The sequence below is a fragment of the Anticarsia gemmatalis genome, chromosome 4, assembly GCF_050436995.1.
Source record: "Anticarsia gemmatalis isolate Benzon Research Colony breed Stoneville strain chromosome 4, ilAntGemm2 primary, whole genome shotgun sequence".
NCBI classification, from domain to species: domain Eukaryota; kingdom Metazoa; phylum Arthropoda; class Insecta; order Lepidoptera; family Erebidae; genus Anticarsia; species Anticarsia gemmatalis.
The window spans coordinates 1,323,553-1,350,744 of NC_134748.1; the positions used below are offsets into that span (position 1 = coordinate 1,323,553).

General features: G+C 40.3%; 2 protein-coding genes across 12 annotated transcripts in view; one reads left to right on the forward strand and one right to left on the reverse strand.

Annotated features, from left to right (window-relative positions):
* The window catches only part of mmd (disintegrin and metalloproteinase domain-containing protein mind-meld), a 476,847-nt gene extending 452,101 nt beyond the window's left edge, over positions 1–24,746 (forward strand). For 5 of the 11 annotated variants that reach the window (XM_076112972.1, XM_076136870.1, XM_076136869.1 and 2 more), the window contains 15 exons: positions 3,177–3,325; positions 3,823–4,007; positions 7,507–7,674; positions 8,464–8,768; positions 9,009–9,128; positions 9,495–9,672; positions 14,851–15,004; positions 16,721–16,859; positions 18,201–18,353; positions 19,791–19,865; positions 20,058–20,119; positions 20,349–20,557; positions 20,730–21,094; positions 21,204–21,458; positions 21,932–24,746. In XM_076112972.1, the coding sequence (XP_075969087.1) occupies positions 3,177–3,325; positions 3,823–4,007; positions 7,507–7,674; positions 8,464–8,768; positions 9,009–9,128; positions 9,495–9,672; positions 14,851–15,004; positions 16,721–16,859; positions 18,201–18,353; positions 19,791–19,865; positions 20,058–20,119; positions 20,349–20,557; positions 20,730–21,094; positions 21,204–21,458; positions 21,932–22,133 (2,719 nt within the window). In that variant the 3' untranslated portion in view covers positions 22,134–24,746. Of the gene's footprint in view, positions 1–3,176; positions 3,326–3,822; positions 4,008–7,506; positions 7,675–8,463; positions 8,769–9,008; positions 9,129–9,494; positions 9,673–14,850; positions 15,005–16,409; positions 16,516–16,720; positions 16,860–18,200; positions 18,354–19,790; positions 19,866–20,057; positions 20,120–20,348; positions 20,558–20,729; positions 21,095–21,203; positions 21,459–21,931 lie in introns of all 11 variants that reach the window. The other 6 variants (XM_076112975.1, XM_076112973.1, XM_076112976.1 and 3 more) reach the window with 6 other exon arrangements.
* Positions 24,747–25,270: 524 nt separating this feature from the next.
* Dnaaf3 (Dynein axonemal assembly factor 3) lies at positions 25,271–27,070 on the reverse strand. Its single transcript, XM_076113922.1, has one exon. The coding sequence runs from the start codon at positions 26,753–26,755 to the stop codon at positions 25,376–25,378; it is 1,380 nt and encodes a 459-aa protein (XP_075970037.1). The 5' UTR covers positions 26,756–27,070; the 3' UTR covers positions 25,271–25,375.
* Between the last annotated feature and the right edge of the window lie 122 nt (positions 27,071–27,192).

The following is a 27,192-nucleotide window of genomic DNA, read 5'->3' on the forward strand; positions in this document are numbered from 1 at the left end:
GATTTCCTTAGGATGTTGCATTACAAATAAATGCTTCAGCTAATGTGTACTCACCGTTAAAGGTGCTACGGTACGTGATGCTACGAACAGATTCGTAGCTGGGCTCTACGAAGTTCGTAGCACAATAGTTGTTTTGTTGATGCATGTAGCTTGTGCATTCTTACCAAGCTTTGTTGTTCGCTGAACGTCGGTCTTTCGAAGATGCAGAAGAGAATTTATTTTTGTTGAATTCTAAAGAGTATTCTTTGCTTATGATGCTATTTTAAATGGAATATATTATTTGTTGTAAAAGAATATTTGTCTAATTGGCTCAAATCAACGGCAGGTTTAGCAAATATCTTGCTAGTATTATTTTATACAAGAAATGCAACACCTTTACCTTTCGTAACAAAATACGCGTTCGTTATGACGTAATTGGTCGGGCCCGTTTGTTGCCAATTAAAATAGCTGCCTTTTAGCAAAGGTAAAGGCACTCGAGAACCTGTAACAACTTTGTCACTTGGTTTACCACTCACCAGAAGGAACAGGGGCAAATTGAAGCTAGCACAAAGGCGACAAACCTGGCAACATGATTTTGACTATTTTGAATTTGTCTTTAGCATGTTAAACAAACATGCATTTACAAAGTTCTTTTACTCTCTCTCTACTTTTTCTTTAATCGGTTTCTATTATATATTATTATTCTCTTTATTTATAATTCTTCTTAATTATTACATTTTTAAATATATATTTTCATTATAGTAAGAAAAATATAAAAAAAAACATATTTAAAAATATAAAAATTAGGTGGCCACCGGTATCGGGAACAGGGTCCAAAGTACCGGCGGTTAGGACTCCAGGGCGAGGAACCTCCTAACGATTCGTGCCGTGCCGAGAAGAACCGCCTTCTGCATCAGGCCCTTGACCCAGCTGCCCAACGCAAGCCTCCGAAGATGTTGGTCGAGACTCTTAGCTATAAGTCCGTTAACTGACACGACTATGGGGACAATAATCGCGGAATCCACATCCCACATGTCGACAATCTCATGAGCCAGATCCAAATATTTAACTTCTTTATCTTTTTCGGCCTTCACGAGATTCTCGTCATGCGGGACAGTGATGTCGACGATTACTGCGACACGCTCTGATCGGTCTACAACCACTATATCGGGTTTGTTCGCAATTATAGTGCGATCCGTGATTATAGACCGATCCCAGTACATGGTGATTGAGCCATTTTCAAGAACCGGCTCCGGAACATACCTGTAGTAAGGGACCTCGGTGACCACAAGATTATGCTTCAGAGCAAGTTGCTGGTGGATGATCCTGGCTACTTGGTTGTGTCTGTGCAAGTACTCTCCATTGGCAAGACGCGAACAGCCGGAAACTATATGTCTGAGGGACTCGCCAGGCTGATGACAAGCCCGGCACACGTCAATTGTGCCGTCCTTCATAATATATTTCCGGTAGTTGTTCGTCTTGACAACTTCGTCAGCAATTGCGCAGACAAACCCCTCGGTTTCTCCAAAGAGATCACCGAAGCGTAACCAGGCCACCGACGCCAGCAGGTCGACATCGGGTCCGTGAAGGGCCCGATAGTACCTGCCATGCAGCTCCTTGCTCCGCCACACATCGACGCGGTCCCCAACGTCCATCACCACAGGCCGTCGCCAGTTCTCGTTAGCCAAGGACAGAGGAGTGAGTCCTTTATCAACTGCAACCACATCTCGGTGCAACCCCACGTCAGTGCTGAGAAAATAATCTCGAAGACTGCACACCTCGCGGTTGTGGAGGGTTTTGGCATTCAAAAAACCTCGACCCCCACACTTCCGCGGAATGTACAGTCTCATCACCGATGATCGCGGGTGATGCATCCGATATGAGGTCAGCAGTGACCGGACTCTCCTATCCAGGGCGTCCAGCTCGGTCTGAGTCCACTTGAGTATGCCAAAGGAGTACATCAGAAGTGGAATGACCCAACCGTTAAAGGCACGAACCTTGTTACCACCCGACAAAAGACTATTAAGTACTTTTCTCAGGCGGCCAAAGAAACGTTCCCGCAACAATCGTTTCATTCCCACCTCATCGATGCCTAACGCCTGTGACATACCCAAGTATTTGTAGGTGTCGGTGGCGAGGAGCGGTCTGAGAGTTGTGTGATCCGAGAGTTGTAAACCCTCGGATGTCACCACCCTCCCCTGTTTTACATGCATGACCGCACACTTGTCTACACCAAACTCCATTCTGATGGAATTACTGAAAACTTCAGTCACCTTCAGCAATTCCACCATATGCGGTTCGGATGAAGCAAACAACTTGAGGTCATCCATGTAGAACAGGTGAGATATGACTTGACCATCTCTTCGCAACCTATAACCTTGGCCCGAAATCCTCAGTAAAGTACTGAGAGGGTTCAGTGCCAGGCAAAACCACAAGGGACTCAGACTGTCACCCTGAAAGATGCCTCGCTCTATCCTTAACAACTCGCCGTCACCGAGAACCCGCCCACACCCTGGATAGCGAAGGCCAGTCGTCCATTGGCCCATGCATGATCTCAAGAAGGCGCATAGAGTTGCATCTACTTTATACAACTCCAGCACCCTCAGCAGCCATGAATGGGGCACAGAGTCATAGGCCTTCTTGTAATCTATCCAGCATGTAGACAGACTCCTACGGTTCCGGCGAACCTGCTGGCAAATGGCCATATCAATGAGGAGTAGCTCTTTAGTGCCACGGGCCCCATTCCTACATCCATTCTGAGAGATAGCCATGATGTTATTTCCAGTTATATGTTCATTTAGTTTTCCTCTCAGAATAGATGTGAGTAATTTATATAACGTGGGTAAACACGTAATATAAATTATAATAATAATATATATAATATAATAATATATCTGTAATATTATTATTATTATTATATATATTAATATTGAAAGTATTTAAATGAATTCAATATTATTATAAACCTTCTTTAGTTATGTCCGTTTGCCGATTACGTTTGCAGTGCCCGCACCGTACACGTAAGTTTTCTGCTAAAATTGCACATCAGCGCCAATCTAATTAGAAGTCAAAATGGTTGCCATGGCCAAGATCAATCGGATATATGTGACTTTAAAGAATCACTCTTTAAACTACATGAAAACACCACAGAATCTAAACTGTGTTACAATTTTTAAGGCTTATCTGTTTTGTTGCAGCGGGCTGACGTTCCCCGGGGGTGAGTCGGGCATATCGGTCCCGGACACGCTGTGCACGCCCAAGTCTGTGGGCATATCGGTGGACACCAACACGTACGAGCCGCATCTACTCGCCGGCACTATGGCGCATATGATTGGACATAATATTGGTAGGTTGAAGCTACTGTTATAGGAAGCAGAATTTTAGAACAGAATGAAGTTTTAAGAATGATTTCTGTTATGTAGCAACGCCATTTTGTAAATGCCGATAGAATAATTTAACATAAAACACTGAGTTCTTAACACACAAATATGTTTAAAACTTGTTTGTTGTAGTAATAATGTTAATCATTACTAAACCGCTTATATGAATTGAATAGAATTTTAAGTATAAATGCTATATTCTCCCAACTTTAAAGAGCGTGATAGATTTCCAGATGTTCTACTAATTAATTTTTATAGCAACTAATAACCACATACTGAGTTTATAGACCTCTGCTAATTTCTAACAAACCCTATGACTTAATTCTTGAACATAACAAAATTGACGCATTAATTTCAGTTGTAAAACGAAGCATACTTCCACCATACGTATAATAGTTTGAAGATAATCTTAGCTTATTACTCCACCTGGCGCATCAGTATTTCAACTAAAATGTACCTTCAGGTATGGGCCACGACGACGGCCGCGAGCAATGTTTCTGCCGCGACTGGCACGGCTGCATCATGGCGCAGTCCATCGTGGGCTCAGACAACGTGCAGCCCTACAAGTTCTCCGACTGCTCCAAGAACGACTACATCAACGAACTGAGGGTCGGACAGGGGTTGTGTCTGCTCAATAAACCTAATGAGGTGAGAGTCAACAAAATAATATGGTTTTAAAACTAGCGAAACACTTGTAACTTACAATTAGCGTAACGTGTAATCATATTATTATTTGTGTTTTATCTTTTTAGTTATCTTTCAATCCCAAATAAAAATTTCAAATTGTACTTAATGCCGGAAATTTCACTATTGTTACGATATACCGATAAATAAATGTTTACTTAGAACATAAAATCAATTATCTCATTAAACTATTTTGTAATTACTTAGAATTCTAAATACTCAAGAAGTGACATTCCACAATCATTTGCTCGTGCTCATAATATTGCATATCTAAGACTTACCGTTCACCACACGTGTATCGTTACATCGTACCTTTAGTAGCTACCCACATACCTCGCGGTGGCAAGAATAGAGTTCCCAAAGCTACAAAATCTGCTATAAACTGAATGTGTAGTAAAAGCAGTTGATCCTGTATCCGCAATACTACACTGGATTTGGCTAAAGTCTACATATTGTGTTGCAAACCTAAACATTGTTTGAACAACACAATATTCAATGTAACACTGAATTTGAGCTGAGTTTAGACAAACGTTTACACAATAGTTCCGTAATTTGAAATTAAACGTCACACCAATAATTCTGTTGTGGGTGGACTTTATGAACGTACAACGAACACGAAATATACCCAAATCCAATTAGAAATCTCTGAATGAGTTTCAAATATCTTATTCCTTTTTTTTTAATTCGCTAACTTCTAAATATCAATAACTAAATATCTTATTCCGATTTAAATTCGTGACCTAAGAGCAAGTGGCAAAGAGGTTGCTGGCCGCTTAAAAGTATGCATTGAAAAGAAATGTATTCGTCCAGGATAAAAAAAAATATTATCAATGTTTTCTAAAAGGAATTTAAATGTTGATAGTTAACACAGTTAATTAGGCATAACACATTATTACAGTTACTGACATGAACTGATCATAAACATCATAATTAAAGCTTAATTGATTTATGTAAGCTGCTATACACAAATTGCTGAAATGTTTCAATAAAACTGAACTGAAAATAATGTGTGTAATATCATGCATTCCATCTGATAGCAAGGATTAACCAAATAAATACATCAAATAATCCGCCAGTTATTATAAAATTCGTATTAATAATATTGTTTTACATCCGATGAAGCAGATTTTGGGTTTAAACTGTCAATCATCATTATGTTTTATACGTTAAACTACAACGTTTTATCACTATTAAATACCATAAAATCCAACGGCTACCAATCTATCCCAGATATAAATCTAGATTAATTAGAACATTTTAACGCTAGATGTCGCTCGCTCAAGCCGACACGTTCAAACATTCAATCACATAATACTTTCTAATCTGATTAACGAGCCATTCACTAATCTATTCCAAATCAATCAGATTTAACTCCGTAAACTTATCTATTTAAACTTTAATTAAGTCTGAATCGTAAAATCAAATCCAATCCAGTGGAATCTTCGAGTGAAATCACTTTAAATTCTCGATTAAAAAGGATGGGGTCCATCGAGAGGGAGGCGGTGTCGCCTCAACACGGACGGCGACAAAACCTTAAAATGTAATTCGACAACCGCTCAATTATACGTATATAGCAGCCGACAACCTGCCGACAGTTGGTGACGACGAAAGTTTCCGAAAAGCTCCGAGAGCGTCATCGGCACACCATTCCCACTTATTACCACGCCAGAGTTCATTCGAATTCAAAACAGATTTTCACGTTGAAAATTAATCAGTGGCTGTCGTATTGTTTGTCGTCATCCGCGCTGCTAAGGCCCACTCCTTTAATAAAAGTTATGGTAATGCGGGCTGCCCTCGCCTCTGAATTATCTCTTCGTTTGCGAATATATAATAACAGGAACGAACGCCAGGCACGGTTTATTGGAATAAATTTGCATAGTCAGGAATGATAATGCCACGCCCCTGGTGCTCCCTTCTTCGATTTCTCACGTTTACATATTTATCGGAGGATGATTGTGAGCGAATGCCTTTATTTTCTTGTGTAGCGGTATCTCACAGGGATGCGCGGGGATTTATACGAACAAAATCGTGGTACTAACTGATCCTAATAACAAATCATAGCCTGGAATATTACAATCTCTCGTTTAATATCAACCCCAGAATCTAAAATAGATTTGCGGTTGAAATTCCAGTTAATAATCTCTACACCCAAGTCATAAGTCGTGTTGAACTTTGTATCTTGCTTGCTTAGAAATGGAAATATAGACATTTGCTACATTCTCTACTCAAATTAGAATACAAAGCATAATACTACTATTCTAGAACCGTCTAAAACTTGCCTAGTAATAAAAACAAAACCAAATTCAATCTTTAACCAACCTAAAGCTAAAAAACACGCCGAATTGTCCAGCAACAACCATCAAATCTAAATCCACTGTGCAAAACAAACGACTGAACAAGTCTATACGCTTGTACCATAGCTATACATGTAGAACCTAATACCTCTGTATTGTACAACCGCATAGAATCCCGATTGCCGATGTAAATTCAATAGCGGTGCGTGGCGTGTAGTGTGTGCGTTACCCTTTGGGTATTCTGAAATGCTTCCCCTGTTCCTCTAATGCTTTTTTGACTGGGTACCTTTGACATTTCGCTTTTCTATATTTCTGTGTAGGAATTTTTATTTTAGATACATTTCACTGTGCTATTTGTTTCGTTCTGAAATATCGGTCATGTTTTTTTGTTTTGGCATGACCCATTTTCGTTTTGCTTTTATAAATACTAAAACAGATAGTATAGAAATGTGAAAAGTAACTAAATAAATTCAAGAATATAACTTAGTGATAAAAAAGGAAACATAGCCGAATTCTAATTAATCAGATAATTTTGAACGCAAATCAAAACTCACAGCCTAGTCAGCATGAAACTCATTACCAAACTAATGGAAGTAAAGTTAAATCGACATTGGGAACACACTAAGTACCAATAAGTCCTTAATGTATGTGCTTCGCTATTCATAGATCGGAGTGGAAATGGAAATGATGAATAAATCTATTGAGCATTCGTTGCTACTGAAAGTTCAGACTGATATTCAGAATATTACTACAAATTGCTAATAGATAAGGCTATACATATTTCATAATAGCATTAATAGGACCAGTCTTAGGTTATTATAAATTCTTATTGGAAAAGGGATTAGTGCTTGCTGCTTTCACGGCACAATGGATCTATAGCGTTCTTGTTTTATTCATTGTAAGAGCCTAATAGAAAGCGTTGCCATCCTATTAGCTTCGTGTTGTCTTGCAAAGAGATTCTCTTTTGATGGGCAACTACTTAGCTAGAAATGATAAAAATTAGCATTTCTTAGTGATCCACATTTTAATGATCTACTTTGTTGTTTTGGAACTAGAATCGAACATCAATTTCATTTCAGAAATTTTGATAAAAGTCATCAAACAGGTGGAACTAGTACTTAAAAATGCACTTATTCTACATTCACCATAACGTGTAATTTTGTGTATAGTTGGTGATCCACCATCAATGTGGCAACGGGCGTCTGGACGAGGGCGAGGAGTGTGACTGTGGGACTATCTCCGAGTGCCAGAACACCAACCCTTGCTGCGATCCCTTCACGTGTCGACTCACCAAGGAAAGCCAGTGCGCTTCGGGAGAATGCTGCGATAGATGCCAGGTAAGCATTAACTTTTCCATGTCGATGATGAGAAATTAGAATATGTTAAGTATTCTCGGTAGAAACTACGTAGTCTAACAAGTTAGTCGGAATAGTTTTAACAATCTCCTCAAAGTTCGTACGTAAGCGTAGTCAACACATGTACCAGATTAATGTTCAGTAGGTACTCCAAAAACACAGACTGATACAATATTCATATCATAACTTATGTTTCAAAGTAAAGACGGATCCGCGGTCGCACTTACCAAGAAATTAGTTGTTCCGAGTACAGTCGAAGTTCTCAGACAGAACACCTAGATTTAACTTCAGTCCGGAACTGAAACAAAGCTTAAAATTTTCTTCACTCCGAGCTTGTTTATCACATTTAAATACAGCCTCACAGTTCAAACAGCATTTGCATTTTGTAGCCAAGCCAAATATATTCAGAATTAACAAGGAATTACCCAGTTTCGCTGATTTACGTCCTGGCCAGTCCACTGGTGGAATGCTTGAAATAGAAAGTTAATTTGAGGGAAAAGTTTTCGACAACTATGCAAATTCGCCGGTGGAACAAAAACTGTGATTAAGTTAGGGATTAGGAGAATGGACTGCATATATTAGTGAGGAGTGCGGTTTTATGAATATGCCATTCATAACTTTGCTTGAACGAGGATCCCGCATAACGATCGCTTTTGTGATTATATTGAACGACGATATTATAAAACATTACAGAACTAAAGGCGAAAAAGATATTCCTTAGCTTCGTTAACAAAGGTTCCAAAATATTACTAGTTTTTTTTCTCTCCCCAGCTAAAACCTCGTGGCGTAGTATGTCGAGACGCAACCAACGAGTGTGACCTTGAAGAGACCTGCACCGGTCTATCAGGAGCCTGTCCTGTTGACGCTCATCGAAAGAACGGAGTTCTTTGCGAAGAAGGCAAGGGTTACTGCTTCGCTGGCCAGTGCCCCACGTTATCACTCCAGTGTGAAAGGATCTGGGGTCAAGGAACCGTTGGTGCTGATAAAGAGTGCTTTGAGCAGTTTAATTCGAAAGGCGCCGTGACTGGCCACTGCGGGAAAGATGGCAATGGACATTTTGTTAAGTGTGAGACTGAGTGAGTATACATATGACTTTCTAATTACTGTTTACCAATAAGTAATGAGTCAATTTGATTTTGATTGAGTAAAGTTTTCTCGAACAAAATTAGCATAAAGGTAGAGGATGACTAGCTTCAATTCAAATAGATTTATACTCTTTATCGAATAGAGAAAAGCTATATAATATGACGATGATGAATTGAAAATCCTTCGTTGTTTGTCGTAATGTTCATTCTTAACAAATTCCCTTGTATCAGGAACGTACGTTGCGGGTCTCTGCAGTGCCAGCTCGGGAACAGATACCCGATAGTGAGCGGCATGGACGAGTACTATACAAGGACTGTCATCAGCATCAAAGGCAACGAGTATGAGTGCAAGTAAGTTCATAACATCATTATATCGTACAACACATTTCAGTATTTTTGTAGTCATTTTAGTATGAGTTACGGTATGACCATTCGTATCCTCTGTACTAAATTGTGTGACAGACAATTGTGATTTTATAAGGACTTGACTAAAAACTAATACTAAAATTTTGGTATGAATTATCCCAAAAAAATTGGGAAAAATTCAAAGTTTGAATAGTTTGAGTTGTTGATTTACTATTGCTTCTTGCGGAAATAATTACTGAATTTGACTAAAGCATCGTTATTTACATTTTTTTCAGACACTCCAATATCAGTTGCATCATATTACCTACTTTTTAACCTAACCACTAAAGTTGAATCACTTAACAATTTCAGAGCAACCACTGGTCTGCCAAAACACACGGAGATAGCACCGCTAGGACTAGTGCGGGACGGAACACCGTGTGGCGACAACCTGGTGTGTGTGAACCAGACGTGCACCTCCATCTTCCCCTACCTCGACCACACCAAGTGTCCCACCGACCATAACAACAACGAGTGCTCTGGAAAAGGGGTAAGTTGATACGCAAATAATTATATTATTTTAAGTCCCGTTTAAGCAACCCAATGACGATTTACTTGCTACCAAACTCTGACTGGCTTTGATCTGCTAATAATGACTGAGTTTCAATTGTTAAGACACCAGACTGCCTATATATAAGTCTGATTTGAAAACCAATTGACAATCTGGCATAAAACCTCACCAAGAGTGTTTATTGGACTGCTAATTGGAACAAGAGTCTAAATAGAATGTCAGTACTAGAATCTTACAGACCACGAAATTCCAATAAGACGTTATTAAACGAGCACAGTTACTTCTTAATGCCAAACAATCCATATACGGTACAAACATGGAAAGAAATATAAGTTTTGTATTACTATATCACATTAAACATGCAGAAGGTATTAAGAAAAACAAATTAAGTATCACGAAACGTATATATGCATTTGCTCTCAACACGCTAAACATATAAAACGCAATATGTCGCTGCAAAAATTGAATAACGCGCGCCCGTGCCTCCACTCAAACTATTAAAAACTAACTCTACGTACCGTACACTGTTCCTGTGATATATAAAAATTTGTTTTATACTACACACACTATATTTTTAATTACTTTGTTTAATAATATAAAGATTTTGCATTTATGAGCTAGATTATAATAATATGCTTATTATGAGAAGCAGTGAGCAAGTCAAGTGAAGCAGCAGAGTCAAAAAATGAAAATTATATTTGAGCACAATTTTGTTCGTTGAAACAATAATGAATATTGGTAATGAATATACAGGTAGTGCTAAACACTACCCATTTACTACCCGTAAGGTGATAAAACCTAACCCCTCTCTCATTACGGGAGGAGACCCTTGCCCAGCAGTGGGATATTAATGGGTTAAATGTATTTATGATGGTGATAAGGCACCACGCCAAATAGTTATAACTAGATAAATCTTGAAATACCTCTAACTCTATGAAACGAATATAGCTTAAAACAAACAGTCGAAGTTATATACAAATAAGTTAGTTCAGTGATGAAATTACATAGAATCGCAAACACAGACAATAATGTACGCTAAAATGAAGCTAAGTAAATAAACCTCTGGAATGGCTTTATCAAATACCCGCGTTAATCCAACTAACTGGACTTAGGTAAATAGCGCTCTCAGCTAGTCCACTGAGTACTATGTGCAATAGTTCAATGAGAACTAAAACCTATTGTAGTTATAACAATGCCTAACGATGTACCAACCAGTTGTCGGTAATAGAATTTCGCTATTCGACTTTTTTGTGCATAGATTTTTTTATTAATAAAACAAACTGTAGTAGTGTCGCGCTAACCAAACGATTGAATAGTATTTCTTCAATCTATCGTAATACAGCAATCAGCATTAAAGTAATTCAAAAGAAAGAAAACCAACTTTTTATTGATTTTCAGACGTGTTGAGACCTCTTAAGAATCTAATTTTCTGAAACATCAAAGCATCTTTTATATTTTTTTCTGACAATCTTCGTACTAGGTAAATAATAGTAATCCTGACCAATAAGAAAACTCTCCGAAATAGCTATCTATTGTCTTTAAAAAACTTCCCAAGACCCTTACTCTTGTCAAAATACCCTTACAATCTCCATAACTAAAAGTAGTTAACATTATTGTGTACCATGTTTTACGATATAATTCCACTAGTATATCCGTACTTATTCTAACATAAACTGCCATTCACGCTAGTAAAAGAACGAAACACAAAAAGTACACAAAGAAACACAAAACGTACATAAAGAAACACAGAAGGTACATAAAAGATCACAAGTACACACATCACTCTCATTAAAGAGGGGGAAGGTACACGTGCGTGTTAATACGTCGCACGTCGTAATCAATGTATTACCTGATTCCTTTCGCTTCCATGTTGAGCGACATGCTTTTAAAAATGCGGGTAATTAATTAAAATTCGCTCGTAATGTGTATGAAATTGATATAGTCATTATTGTTTTATAAGAAACATTTACTTCTGATTTATTTCTTGCTATTACAAACTATACTGCACCAAATGTTTTTAGTTTAGAATCGTGTGAAACTTAACCGATTCTTTAAATTATTTTATTAATACGAAACTGCTTTATTTTCCAATACGCTCTTATTGACCAACGAAATCTGATAGGAAAATAAAATGTATTCTTGTTAGACCAAAATGTGACCTAATAAAGAAGTCTATAGTCCAGATCTGACTTATTACAAACCTATCATCAAGTTAAAGTACTTATAGCTAACTACAATAATTCAAACAGCTTATTAACAAACTAGTATAATTTAAAGTAATAACCATACGTCATGTAAACGAGATTAACATACCGATCTGTAACAGCGGAGTTTTAATTCAATATCATTTAATTGGGCCCCGTGCAGTTTGGACGTCGTTAATTATAACTTGGACGATGTACTCGTTTCATCGTGTTGCAAGTTGGAACAGACTAGCGAGGTAGCTTTTATATCAAACGTTTACGCTTGAAATAAAGTTTAGGTAGTAGTTACCATAATCTGTATTAATATTTTAGTTTGTGGTTGTAATATTTGAAGCGGCAACGGCTACGATGTTATTGTTTTGTAACGTAGGATATTTTTAGTAAGGGACATGTGAAATCATATAGGAAAATCTTTACTCACCAACTAGGAGCAGTTGCTATTTACCACATAGAAAAGTGCAATGGCGTTTGCTATTAAGGGACGTTTATACTATGATGGTCACAAATGCAGAATTGAGTTATTATTCTGTACCTCACAACGGTTCTGTGAGGAAGATTCTTGCACGGTTTATAATGCCATACATTAATGAAAAATATACTTATTACGTGTAGCCGTAAGCGCTGGATTGTACGTAGAGTTACCCATTATTAACTACTTTAGCTACATCTCTACTCTTTTTATTAAATTATCTTGCTAGTTTTTATATAAAACTATCATCGCTGTACCTTATCCCACGCTCCACCTCTGTGCCTTCGGACACTTTGGTAATTAGCACAGCGCAGTGAATTTGTAAAATTGCCGGCGCCGCACAAAGTTCCACGCCGGTCGACGCTCTCACAAACATATTGTTTTAATTCTCACTAATGCCTGGCTAAAGATACGCTAGTTGTACTTCGTAATAAAAACTTAGGATGCAAATAAATGTTTGCATATTTTTGGTACTTTTGTGTACTGTCTCAAATTCTTGTTATTCTTCTCTAAAATCTTATTAGTTAAAATTCTACTTAATGAGCTGCTGTTTATCGTTTTTACCTTGTTTCTTGTGTTTACATTTTCCTTTTCGTTGACACGTCTACTACAAAAATAGCGACGGAAAATAAAGTTCGATCGAATCTGCTATAACCAAGGTTCAAATCATAATAAAGGAAATATCATCTTGAACATCGAATCAAAATTCACACATCTTTCAAAATTTCAAATTCAAAACTCAACTCATGCAAACGTTGGGAATTTGAGCATACCGGTGGCACCTTAACTAAATCTCGGTGTGTCGGGTGCCGGCAACTCTCGACCAAATCGGATTGGTCGCGCGGCCCGTGCCACGAATTCTGTTACGACCTCGGAATAGTTGAGCTAAGCACGTAAATAGTTTAAATACTGAGTCCGCACAGTTCCTGTAATATGTTCGGTGACGCGTTTAACCTATGTTCAGCTTTTTGAACGCTGTGTGACTAAAGTGTTTGCTAGTTTTAACTTTTTATTAGGTACATTAACTGGCTGTTTTTATTTACTTCATTAGTTAAGTTATTGTTTGAACATTTAACTTATGTTGGACTAGGAAACTTGATTATTTTTCTGAATAGATTTGCAAAGTATGCTTTTATTTTATTTCATTTCACAAGCAAAATATTTGGATAAAACAGCATAGTTATCCATTGTAAGATATAAACGCAAAAGTCACCATGTTTCTGACAAAAGTTTGGAACTGAAACCAGAAAATTTTACTGACAAAGTATTCAATGGGATATTTTGCAATGAATAAATTTGCTATAAACTTTAATAACTGTCCGTCGTTCTTTGCCTTCGTTCGACGGAACAGCGATTTCTCGTCAATTGGTGCCCAAACTCAATCCACGTCGAATTGAGTTACCTCTGAAACTCGATGCAAACTCACTTTTAATTCGCTCGCCTGCACACTTTGGAATTTGTTGGGAACTAAACTGCTTTATTGGTGTTTACGAAACTTTTTGATTTTATGGTAATAACAATTTTCTTGGAACTGATTCTTTGGACTTTGGGTGGTAGCGGACATCCGACCAATATTTGAAACAAGATAAAACGGAAAACAAATAGATTAGAACTTATTTACTTTATGACCTAAATTCTAATAATCATATCTTGGATTTATTACAATGGACAAAACCAGAAGAATCTGAAGAAAGAGTGTTATAATCTTGGTAGCTCTGCTAACGAAATACTTCTCACATTAAAACACCCACTCCAACAGCAATGAAAACACAATCAATTCTGTTTTAAGCCGAAACTATGTTCCAATAATCCTTAAAGCTCTATACTTAACAAAACGATCGAGTTATCAATAGTAACCCTCTAGACTCCAATTTGTGGCAGTTAGGTAATACGAATCGATTCTTCTACGAAATTAATATCCTTAATGTCTCCCAAACTAGTCTAAGTCTAGAATTGATTCGATAATTCTAAGTTCCGTGTTACAGATCTGTTTGCGCCACAGAATGGGTTAAGTTTAAGCCGTTTTATTTTATTGAGGTTATATTGATGTATGAGTTTGTCTTTATGGGCCAGTTAGTCGTCCTCCGAAGTCTCTGTCTAGAATCTTTTTCTCTTTGTTCGCAAGTCGTTGAATATTAAAATAATGTTTTTAGTTTTATTGTCGACCTTTAAAGTTATCTCGTCGTACCTCGTTTATGGAAAATCGTTAAAAGTCAAGTGATGTTTTTGAAACGATTTTACTATAAGTACTGCTTACAATGTCTTATTTTATTACACTTATCCTGTATTGATTCATCTCAACTACAACGTGAAGTGTTTCGTATATTTTACAAAAGTTTGGTAAAATATGTAGAACATTGTTTTTGACTCAACATTTAACAGGCTCTGACTCAAAATAATACTGTCCAGCGTATAATATAATATCTAACTGTCTGTTATTTTACAAATAATACGATCTTAATGCCTCCAACCTTTCTATTCCAGGTCTGCTCAAACATGAACAAATGCGTGTGCAACCGCGGCTGGACGGGCCCCGACTGCTCGCACCACGACGCACTGCCACCATCACCGACCCCCTACACTCCAGAGAACGCCACTAAAGCAGCCTACAACATGACCAAGAAGGAAACACCGTATGGTGAGTCGCATCCGGTTTACATGCGGTAAACCGACGGACATTTTACTTATTACGTTGGCAATACTGATTGGAACGTTTATATTTAAAACGCGGTTGCGTTTTGTCGAATTTGGTTAAATGATACAAGACTTTAGAATTCGATTGAAGAAATTTACTTTTGAATATTTTACAATACGCTGTTTAGTAAAACTAAGACAAATACCGAAATGCAAATTTTTAAAGTTTTCGTCGATAACTATGATTTATTTGACCAAACTCGATGAAATGTGAAGAAGTTATTGCCACTGCCAATTGTAGGTGTCTTAGACAATAATTGTTGTGAAAATTTAAGAGCTATCAATGCGATTTTGATTCAACTTAGTTTTACAAATATTTTCAAATGATTCTTTGTTGCACATGTTGATGTAAAAAAGAAACTGCTGAAAATTAACCATATTGTTGGAAAAACTAAACAATACAAGTTGTTTTTCGGTATTGATAGCTCAAACACGGATAGGCTATCTAATATTATGCTCTTGGTGTATTAGGAAAGTTTTCATAATTAGATGAATAATAGATATCTACGTAAAATCACACAGTCGCTAACATATTATATAAACAACTTTTAATATATTAAACGGGTCTCAAAAGCGATGAGAAATCCAAAGGCACGGTATCTTATTTGCAACCCGACTTTAATAAAAATATAACTTCTTTTACGAGTACACTTTGTCGTTATCGAGAACAATTTGAAGCTTAAGGTATCTTTCCTTCAATACAATTCTGCGATGATTATATTGTAAATGTAGTTACAATAATCTATTTTTGTATTACTACGAAGACACGTGACGTAAACAAATGACAAACAATGAAAACTTTCCATCGTTTTTTTCCTTTGATTTACCCTGAGCTCTCGTGTATTTACTACTACTTCTATCATTTTAATGTTTCTACTATAATTGATTTTTATGTTTTCAGGTGTTTTGTACTGTATCTATTAATATTCCCCCTACTTTAAATAACACTATTGAAAAGGTTCCGAGCACTGCTTTCCAAATTACGCTCTTCAAAAGCGTGAAACATTTTGTCGCGTCGCACCTCATAAAACTTTGCAAATACATTGACCATTTAGTAGTACACACTGAGTCGAATGTAGGTTGACAGCGAACAGTAACACTTGTGACAGCTTACATCTGTCAAACGTAAACAGTATTGCAATAATTAATGATTAAGTTAGTTTTGCCTGGTCTAAGGACAGTATATTGTATTGTACGCAACGTCTAGTCAGCTTACATGAGGCGCACGTTAGTCCGCGTTCGTCACGAGTTCCGTCGCAGTACGTTGTGTCGCGTTGAGGCATTGCTCGGACAGGCGCTAGGCAGCGGGCGGCGCCGGCGCACTAACGCGCGGGACCCCTCTCTTGCAGGTGAGCACGAGGGGAATAAGATGAGCACCATGAACATGGTGATATTGTTGCTCGCGGTCGTGCTGTCCGTGTTCGTGGGGTTCGCCTGGCTGGCGTACTGCTTCAGGTAACGGCCGGTAACATCGGTGTTGTCATTGCACTGTGTCTGTCGCTCGTGCCTGTCGTGTCGTGTCCTTGTCGTGTCGTGTCGTGTCACGCCGACCGCGAGCCCCGCCGCGGCGCCGGCGCCGGCCGCTCGCCCTCGCTGGCGTCACACTCGTGACGTCACCGAGCGCGCCGGCCGCCACTCACACCCTTCTGTTTGGGCGCAGAGAACTACCACGGCTCGAACACGGTTTTCCTCGTGGCGGTGCTCATGTCTGTGGTAGGGGGGGTATTCATAGTATTTGCCCTGAGCGCTCTCTGCTACAGGTCAGTCGTAGTACACAAAAACTTCTCCCTGTGCCTAAGGTTAGTGAGCAGAAAACAGACCAAAGGTAGTCTTTAAGAAGAAATTTAAATCGTCACCTTCGTATTACTTGTATGTTTATTTTAGACGTTAGCGTTGGTGTTTCTGTTCGTTTTTTCGTCGGCGATTGGTTTTCATTTACTTTTTTATTTTTCCTTTTGGACATACGTTTTTTATGTCGTTTACTTTGTGGTCGTAGAGTTAGAGTTGGCGGGTGGCGCGTCGGCTAGAGTCGTCGCGCCACAACTGCATTTGATCTGTGGTTCTGTGTCCGCGCCGGCGGCCGGACGGAGACCGGACGGTGACCGGACGGTGACGTCATAGCGGCGCGAGCCCGTCCGGCCGCCTCGCTGCATGCCGACAAGGCTTTCCTCGTTGTACTCGAGACACCTCGACTCAAACCCTTAAGATTCTGGGCTCTTGGATGTATGCATTGGCTTATGTGAACTGTGACTCGTTTTCGTTTCCTTTCTTGGTCGGAGCGGCGTCGCCGGGCGCCCGCGACCGCGACCGCGACCCGGCGGCGCGCTCGCGTCTATATCTTCCTACGTATCGACTACATGATCAGTATTCGCGCTAACGTCCGCGTCGAGACGGTACGTGGTGTTGAGCCACGCCGAGGTATGTACTGTACATTTGTATGAGACCGGAGAAGATATAGATCGCTCGACTCGTCACCAATCACTTACCACTACCACTAAATTCTATTAACTTTTGCACGAGAAGCGAATGTGCGATGCACGGATTCTTCTTTCAAGCAGCTGTCTATCTAGTTAGCAACGCCTAATGTTACATTTAAGACTTTGGGATCTTTTCAGCATTCATTGCTTTTAACTCTATTTTGCTTGAAACATTTTCGAAAAGACAATCAAATCAAACCGCTTCTATTCGTTTACTGGAAAGGTCCTAACTATCATTAAGCTAAGATCGATCTCTTGATATTAACTTCCATGTGACATCAATTCCCATGAGGAATGAAACGAAAAGTTGAATAAAGTCCAATTCAAAAATTTATTCAAAGAAGTTTGTCTGTAATATCCAAAAGCGCCAGTCTTGCAGTCAAATCAGAATTTCAACTTTTGAGGGATAAAAGAGGACCTTGTAATGTAGTAGCAATTCGAATCTGTTACTTACCATTTGTTGAGTGTAATGATCTACGTTGATAATATTGAGTAAAGATGTTGGATCCATGACTTCTATGTTATGTCTGGATTATTTGATGGATATATCCTCTTTTATTCGTCGTCCATGGTCGACAGCACCAGTTGTCTGGCCGACGCACACACTCTAGTAAACTTTATCGATTGATCTGAGTGTGCGTTCCCACGCCACGCCTGCATCAGGAGAAAGAGCACAGCGCGCAATAAGTACGACCTACCCTACAAGAACAACAAGCCGATGGCCAAGAACTTCACAGCCGGATCCACCACGTCCAACAACTCGCAGGAAGATATCTCGGATGCTGGAAAACTACACTCCTTTAATAATACTTTTAGGTAGGTTTTTGGAGATTTGGAACGTTCGAGAAACTTGAAATTGACATTTTGATTCTGCTGGAGTTTTAATCTCCTAACAACATTTATGCTACTGGAACAATTTATTTATGAAACTTACCGATATTTATTAATCAATGTAAAATTTAGATTTGCTTTAATAAATGACAATCTCGAGTTTAACTTCTGAACGTTCCTATAAAATTTAACCCCTTTGAATCTTGGTGTCTATATAAAATATTTTATACATAATTTAAAGGATGTTATAAAATGTGATGTGTTTTATTTTTATACTAAATTGAACTACTTAAATTATTTTTTTAAAGTTTAACCCTTTAGAATACGCAGTTACCCATATCCGAAATTCAAAACTACATAGTAAAATTTTACTCACCTACTAAATCCGAGGCTCTCCGGAACAAAAAAAAATCTCGTGGTTGATTAAGTTTCGTACCATATTCGAGCTTATTCTTATTCACTATGTTGATGGGTAGCTGCGCCACTTGTGTCCTTAAATTAAAATTTTCTTTCCCTTTTTATCGGAACTCGTCTACTCAAAGAAATCTTTTAAGGTATGTCGAAAGCTTCGCGTGGATTGGACTGCGCACCGCTGTTTATTTCCGCTCACACGATTTTCGCTTCTACCTCACAATGCTTAAGTCCCAAAACGCTTTGGACTATAGCAGAACCTTGAGCAAACTTTGCTATTTTTAATTTGTGTGTTCACAAAATGAGAGAGCACTCACACAAGCGACACGCTTTTTTGGTTTTCTTTTTTGACATAGAAATGAGATAACTAGCACATAGTTTCACTCTGCACTTCAGTCTTCTAACAATAAGAAAATCTGAAATCGATAGCTCCTAAGCATTTGCTGAAATACGAAAACCATGTAATTTAGTTCCCAAAACATGACATACATACAAAATGCTTTTTGAGCCTTTACCTCTAGTCATTTTCAGTATTCTAGCAATCCCATTTTAAATATTTACATAAATATAACATCATAATATTACGCGAAAACTACTGAAACAATTTTGGTGCGATAGTCTTCCACAGATAAGATTTTTCAACAGGTTTTTGGTGGTAACACGCAGGTAACATGACTCGAGTGAACTTAGTTTAGTAAATCTAAATATGAGTAGAAATAAAGTTTTTATTAGAAGGATGAAATTCCTTGACCTAGACACTATAGCTTGAAAGTTTGATGTGTGGTAGGTATTTAAGATTTGACATAAAAACAAAGTTTCGATTAGCTGTTCGACTATTTTCGGATTCAAAATTATGGACTCGAAACTAGTGGACCAGCTCTTGACTTACAAAAGAGTGGTTTAGTAAATTTTAGTTCATCGATAAACATGACATTATTATAGACAAATAGCACTATTAATGAACAAAAATGTTGTAATAATATATCTAATTGAATTTTTTGTTGTATTTAGCCGCGGAGACTCTCAGCGCGTGATCTTCAGACATGGCAACCATATGTCCAGTTCAAGCAGTTCTGGCAGATATTCGTAAGTATATCACTATCTTTTAAAGGCTTAAATTATCGTTTTGACACTGGACTATAAATTCCAGACCGTATATTCTCAACTCGTGACAAATTTTCTACTAAAGGTTTAGGTTTTCCATTGCAGAATTACATTTGAATCGTTTTTAGGCAACTTTTTTAACTGATTTAAAATGTTTTTTATTTTATCTTCCAGGGATCACAAGCAGATACCGAAACGGATACATTCTGGAAGTGAGGATGAACCTATAGGTTCTGGTGAGTATTTGTGCAAATGATAAAAAAAAAGTTCACAAAAACTAGCTAAACTACAAACAGTAGCCTTATTTACTTTCTTCTCCCTGTACAGAAAGTTATATTTTTATTATTTGAGCAAAGACATCCTATTATTGTATAAATTTTGCAGCAATTTCATTCTGCCAAAAGATCTTGCTTGATCAGTATGCAAGCTAAGACCACAAACTTAGTGGTTTTCGGTTTCTTTCAGGAGAAGAAGACATAGCCTTCATAGACGTAGCTCCAAACTCAATGGCCAAGCTTCCAGAGAAGGGTATCTTGAAGAAGCACGGCTACGGCGCAGTCGACGGTAAAGACAAGTGGGGAGACGACTCACAGTCCGAGCAGCTGGAAGCTGGCTCCCAATCGGATGGACAGGAACCCTCAGGAGCTGTGGCTGATATGGAATATAAGTTTAAGGTAAGCACTTTAGTTTTGTAAGCTAAAAAATCATCCAGATCTGTAGATTGTGTAAATAAGAAGTAAATACATAAGAAAGTGTTGTAAAGTAGGTTTTTTTAATGAGTATTTTAACATCGATCCATATTTACTTCGTTTAAAGTTATTAACCGAGATGTTTCTCATATTGCAGGACTTAAACGGCTACCACGAGAATATAATCGTGGCTCTAAAGACTGCGGCCGCACAGCGCGCGAGCGCGGGCGGCGCCAGCGGATCGGGAGACCTTCGCGCGCTCCAAGAGTACGAATACAACAAGCGCGAGCGAGCTCCATCCGCTGAGAAAATACACGAGGCTGACCTTCGTCGACGAGCCGATGACGAAGAAGACGAACCCCCACAGTGCGGACCTATCAGGATTAGGAACCTCGAAGACTTGATCAGGCAGCTGGAACACCACTCGAGCAGACACATGAGTCCGTCAGGATCCGAAGACATCAGGATGTCCGAGACGGAGGCAGATAGACATTATAGAATTGAACCAGGAGATATACCACCGTAAGTATCAAGTTTAGTTACATTTTGATGTATAATTGTGTATGTGATCAGAAAATGATATCACCGCGATCGAGGAGGACGGTTAATAAGGAATCGGTTTGAATTACAGACGATGCCGTGGTCGCAGTGAGGACGCGGGCTTCGGCTACCCGCGTTTCCGCGGCAGCGGGCGCCACCACGGGCGCATGTTCCCGGAGGCGGGCGCGGGCGGCGTGGTGCCGGTGCCGCTCCCCCCGCTGGCCCCGCACGCGCCGCACGCGCCGCACGCCGCCCACTCGCCGCACGCGCGCGCGCCGCCCGACGACGACGCGCTGTACGAGACCGCCGACGCCGAGCGTCTGCGCGACGCGCCCGACAGCGAGAGGTGAGATACGAGTTTACTGCGCTCTGGAACCCATTGGCACTCCACCCGCAAGGGACCTTTCCAAATTCCAGTAGGTGACGCTCGTGACGAGTGATTTGCTTAGTTGCTGGACTTAAAATGTAAAATACTAAATTAATTTTCGCGTTACAGGGTACGGGCTCCTAGAGTCTTAATTTAACTTTCATTTTGTGGTTTCTAATAATTTAAACATATCAAAATCGATTGAAATCATTTTTGAACTGAGAACATAAAAATAGAAAATTGAAGGGAAATATTTTTTTGCATTATAATTAAAAATGTATATACTCAGACACGGGGCCCGTACTGTAACTGCATAGCTTTAACGCACACGAACAACCGGGCTGCGCTCACTGGCGGGCTCCCGGTCCCCGATGACGCTAGTGCAGAGGAGGGAGCCCGCCGGGACCGCGGCGCGCCTCGCCTCTCCGTACCTCTTCTCTATCATTTTCTAGTGATGAATTTATTCAAGCTCAACAACAGTTAGCCCGGTGGGCGAGTGAAGAGGCGGTGGCGGTGAGTGGGGCGGTGGCGGGCGCGGCTCTGGGCGCGGGCGCGGGCGCGGCGCGCGGCTACTTCCCGTCGCCCGCCGAGAGCTCCGGCAGCGAGGCGCCGCGCGGCCCGCTCGCCTCCGCCTTCCCCGAGTACACGCACTGACCGCGCGAGCCCGCGACCCGCGCACGCGCACGCGCCTCGCACGCGACCCGCGCCGCACACGCGACCCACGCGACACACGCGACACACGCGACACACGCCACCTCCTAGGTTACTAGTATTCGATGTATCGAGCTCTGTTTGCACTGTTAGGGTAATCACGTTAACGAATAGTTTAACCGTTAGTAAGGAACACAATAAATCTTCTCACGCGTAGATAATCTAAATAAAGGATAATGAGTCGGAGAGTAGGGCCGGCCCCAGTCGCGCCGCCGCTTGTGAATACGTAGTTATCGTTAGCAGTGACTTGTAAATATTATCGACCTACGATATTAATTGCACAGTATATTAAAGATATGACTGAACTATAGTAATTGAACGATTTAGATTAACCGTCGGATATAAGTGTCGGTGGAGTGTGGCTGCCGCGCCGCCTCAGGGTGTATCTGTTACGTTACGTGTTCCACATTATATTCGTTCCATTCAATCGATACGCTTTATATCTCTTATATCTGTTCTAGCCGGCATGGCGCCACCCTGCCGGGGGTGCGGCAGATTGTATGTCTAAAGTAACTTTAAGTAAGACTCGTTGTACGGTCGTAGTGTTAAGTGAGTTGTACGGTGCCGAGGTCCTGGCTGACGTCGAGCTCGACCTCCAACACTTCCGACAGACGAAGCTCAAGTAGCTTGCAAATTAGATAGGCGATTAACAAATTGGGCTATTTCATAAGCGAAGCTTTAATGTAACCCGTGGTAGCGGGAGAGCCGGCGAGCTCGACGTCGCGACACCTCTCATGTCCTAGAGTGTATCATTTCTACCGCTGTCGTAGTTTAAGTTGTGCCTAAGTTCGGACCGCGGGTGTGACGCGACCCGTCGCACCCGGAAGGAGGGCGAGATGCAACCGTCCCCGGAGAGAACTCAATCGCTTTCATACTGTTATCACCTCTCCGAATATGCGCCCAACTTCGTGTTCATACCGCGCGGCACTCCGTCGACAACACCGCGACCAGTGCCGCACTCAGTTCAACGTTCTTGATATGTTCTCATCATCGGTCTGTTACTATTACTACACTTACTACCCGTAGCCAACGATCAGCGATCTCGTATCACCGTGCACTAATAATTTCATATAAACTAGCCATAACGTACACATATTCTAAAACTTCGATGTGAATAAAAGTTAATTACATATTTCGATTTTATCAGAATATCTATTATTATTATTGTATTGAATTAACGAATTTACGCAACACTCGGTATGTGCAGAGATGTATGTTAAAATGATATGTTATAGTTTTCAAGTTTATTTTATTGTGACAATTTAGGATGTTATCGTTTCATTCGCGTTTACGCTAGGCTAGGTGGCGCGGCCACGGATATATTCGTAGTTAACTTACAGTTAAAATATTGAATAATAAAGTGCGCAGCGGCCGGTACCGGCCGCCGTCACTCCGGTACGATGTTCACTGGCGCCGTGAGGCCCCGCTCTGTTTCAACATTACTCTTTAGATATTCGTTATAACTTTAAGTAAGTAATAGGTACTATTATCACGTACAGGGTAGATGTGATTGCAATACTCTGTAGCTGGGTGCGGCGCTCGGCGGCGCGGGCCGGGCTCGGCTCGCGGTCACCCCTCGACGTCGTTCAACGAGCGGGTGTCGGCCGAGCCCGGGCCGCGCCCCGCGGCCGAGCCGCCCGAGCACTCGACGAGCCGCTTCGTCGCGACTGTCCGTGCCGGCGGCGCGCGAGCGACCGCGCCCAGTAGGCGTCGCGTGCGCGCGTTCAGTACATCGCGCCCGCGCGCGGCACGACACGTGGCCGACGCGTGGCCGGACCCGCACGACACGCGGCCGGGACCCGCACGACACGCGGGCCGCGCGCGGGCGCGCTCCGCGTAGGCCTAACACGTCAATTGCGAACGGCGCCGGACACCGCCATTGCTCACGGTAGTGCTCTGTTCATAAATACGAATTCTCGTAACGTATATTGGAGTTACTTACCGTGCTGTGCTACGTGTCGTCGTCGGCGTCGTCTGTAGCGTCTCATATAAGTGGTCGCGATGTCAGTCTGTATTCCGACGCGCGACCCACTGCACGCCCGCGTCGCCGGCCCCGCTCTGCCGCCTCACGGGACGACGCGTGGCACAGTAGCGAGTAACAGTATATAGCATGTATGTCGAAGTTATCAATTGTGAAACTCAGAATATTGAATGTTTTGTACTTTAAGTATAGCGAGTGAACAAGTTCTAAGTGAATGATCGACTTGCTCAAATATTACATTTTCTCGGTACGATGATTCGTAGAAACCGTTCACCACTACCGAAATAACTGAACTTAGAAATGTTAAAGTTAAGTGATATTATGTAATATAAAAATACGAATTTTAAACGAAAAAAAAACGTTGAGACGTTGATAATTTTTCCGTTTGATTTTGTCCTTGTAAATATATTTGCTATATGATTTACTAAATGAATGTAACATATTATTAATGAAAAAATAGATGAACACAAATTTTAAGCGTTGTTTTATTGCTACAATTCCTAATTTAACCAAACTGCACGTCCATCTATGACCAGTCACTAAAACACAACACTGTACCTATCAACAAATATCAACCCAAACCAGCAAATACATGAATCTACACTACACAAACTGACAAAAGAACGCCACTAATAATAAAAAAAAAGAAAATATCTTTCTACCTACTAACACTTGCTAATATTCTACAATAACACACGGTTCTTTTATGCTGTGGCAAAAGCCTGACTATGGAATTAAACAAGAATATAATTGACCACTTTAATATTAAAATATACATAGTAATATTTAAAAGACTAGAATAAACATCTGTTGCTTTGTTCTAAACAAACAAACATTATTCAACTGCACGTTTGGCGCAGTGGTTTAAGCGGTCACCTCGCCGCAACAACCGTAGCGCCGCGTGTGGTGGGTTCGAATCCTACCCGGGACAAATCTTTGTGTGATGAGCACGAGTATTTGTTCTGAGCCTGGTTGTCAATTTATCTATATAAGTATGTATTTAGAAGTATATAAGTATGTTTATCAGTTATTTGGTTACCATAGTACAAGCTCTGCTTAGTTTGTAATCAAATGACCGTGTGTGAGTTGTCCAACAATATTTATTTATTTATTTTATTTATTATAATCACTTCTTCAGCAATAACACATAATTGGAATATATCATATTACTTCAAAATAAAGAAAAGACATGATAAAATATAAATTAAGGCGCATCAGCACTTTCACTTCTCCGTTTAATCAAGAATTTGGCAAAATCATCAGTTTCGGGATCGTAAGAACAAATTTTCTCACATTGAGCTGCCGTCGCCGCTTGCTGAATCTGTTCTCCAAAAGCCTTAACGTCTTCTCTTTTCTGCTCTATCATGTATTTTCTCGTCTCCATGAAGACCATGGCATCGTCTCGAGCCATGGACCACACACTTGGCTTCACACGAGACATCATATTGTGACCCACAAACACTCCATGAAACAGACCTTGGAACTGCGGCTTGTGTGGATAGTGATCCAAAGCAGACAACGACAGGAAATGTATTTTACCATAATCTACGTTTATGTAAGTATCACGATCTTCACGCAAAACTAAAGGAGCCTCCGGACCACTCTCCGATATTTTCGCATCGATCTGATTTAACACTACCATGCCAAGATTCTTTTCCGTCTCTATGTTAAAAGCAGTGGCATCAAAATTCTGTTTATTTTCTAATTCGTACAACATTCTCATTACATTACGTTCCGCGATGTCCGTAGCTCGCTTGTAGTTTACTCCATGAGAAGATTTTAGCATATCTTCGTCTTCACAATCCAAACCGTACGATATGTATGGTGACGTCACTAAATCACCCAAGTATCCTCTGTGTAGATATCTATCACCGCACTTGTATACACCCGCTGCGAGACTCACATTTGGGCGACAGACTTCAGTTTCCAGCCACGTGAATGCCACGCCATGCTCTCTGAAATGCTTGTATTCCGGGTAGCAGATTTGTTTCCCGATTTCCTTCATCCTCATGTGATAGTCCCAGTCGTAGACTCCCATCCTAGTGTCGTATCTTAAAGCAAGACTATGTCTTAAACGGTGCTCCCACAGCTCACAGGCGTTGAATTGATTCGTGTTGCCTGTAGTCCAGAAGTTTAGAAGGTTTTCCATGTAATCACGTTCACGGTACTTCATCTGCTCGATAGAGACGCAAGGCAGGAGACAGTTCATGTAGTCTGGGTTTGTCACCATGCCAACGAGCTGACGAGCTTTGGCGATAAGGTACCTTGATGTTGACGGACGCAGTAGCAAATTCCCATACACTTCGAGATATCGCCGAGTCTTTTCAAGTAGACCGCATCTTGTAGTCTTTTCTAACGCCATGGAGGTGAGGAGGAGTTGCCTGGCGACGAGTTCCGGACATCCATCGATGACGAACAAGTTCATGTAGCGCCGATTGTGACGGTACGCTTGAGATAGCGTCTTGAGCAGATGTCTTCCATCGCAGCCACCGATGATGAGAAAGTTGAGTTCGTAAGCGTTCTTGTCGCCATATTTTAAATACTCTTCTTGCAAATCTAAAGCAGGACTAATTCCCCAGAACATTGTGTTGTCTCTTCGGCTGACACTTGCAGAATGAAAGTCATTGTCATGGCGACAGGTAACGAAGCGTGTTTATTTAGCGAATAGGGCGTTGCTATGACAACGATCTATTTATGCACTCATAGCCTCCGGGTTGATTGGCGCTGAGGACGGAGATCTACGTATAACGTTAATTAATTATATCGTGAAGGTCCTAGATAACCACTCGAGTGGCAATAAGCTGGATTATTGATTAATTCAGGATGCTAGTGGCTTTGATGTGGACGGTTATTTTTAATGTTAAACGCTCGAGTGTGTTGTAAGTAATCAATAAGAAGGTGTTATATCATCTGAACAAATTTAAATTAACCTTTTCTTCAGAATGCTGGATAGATAACTATATTGTTTTAAGAAAACAGGTTATTTACTCGCGATTTACTCGTCAATTCAATCAAGAGGAT

Coding starts and splice junctions, on each gene's coding strand:
- Dnaaf3 (XM_076113922.1), bottom strand. CDS start 26,755: ATGTTCTGGGGAATTAGTCCTGCTTTAGATTTGCAAGAAGAGTATTTA.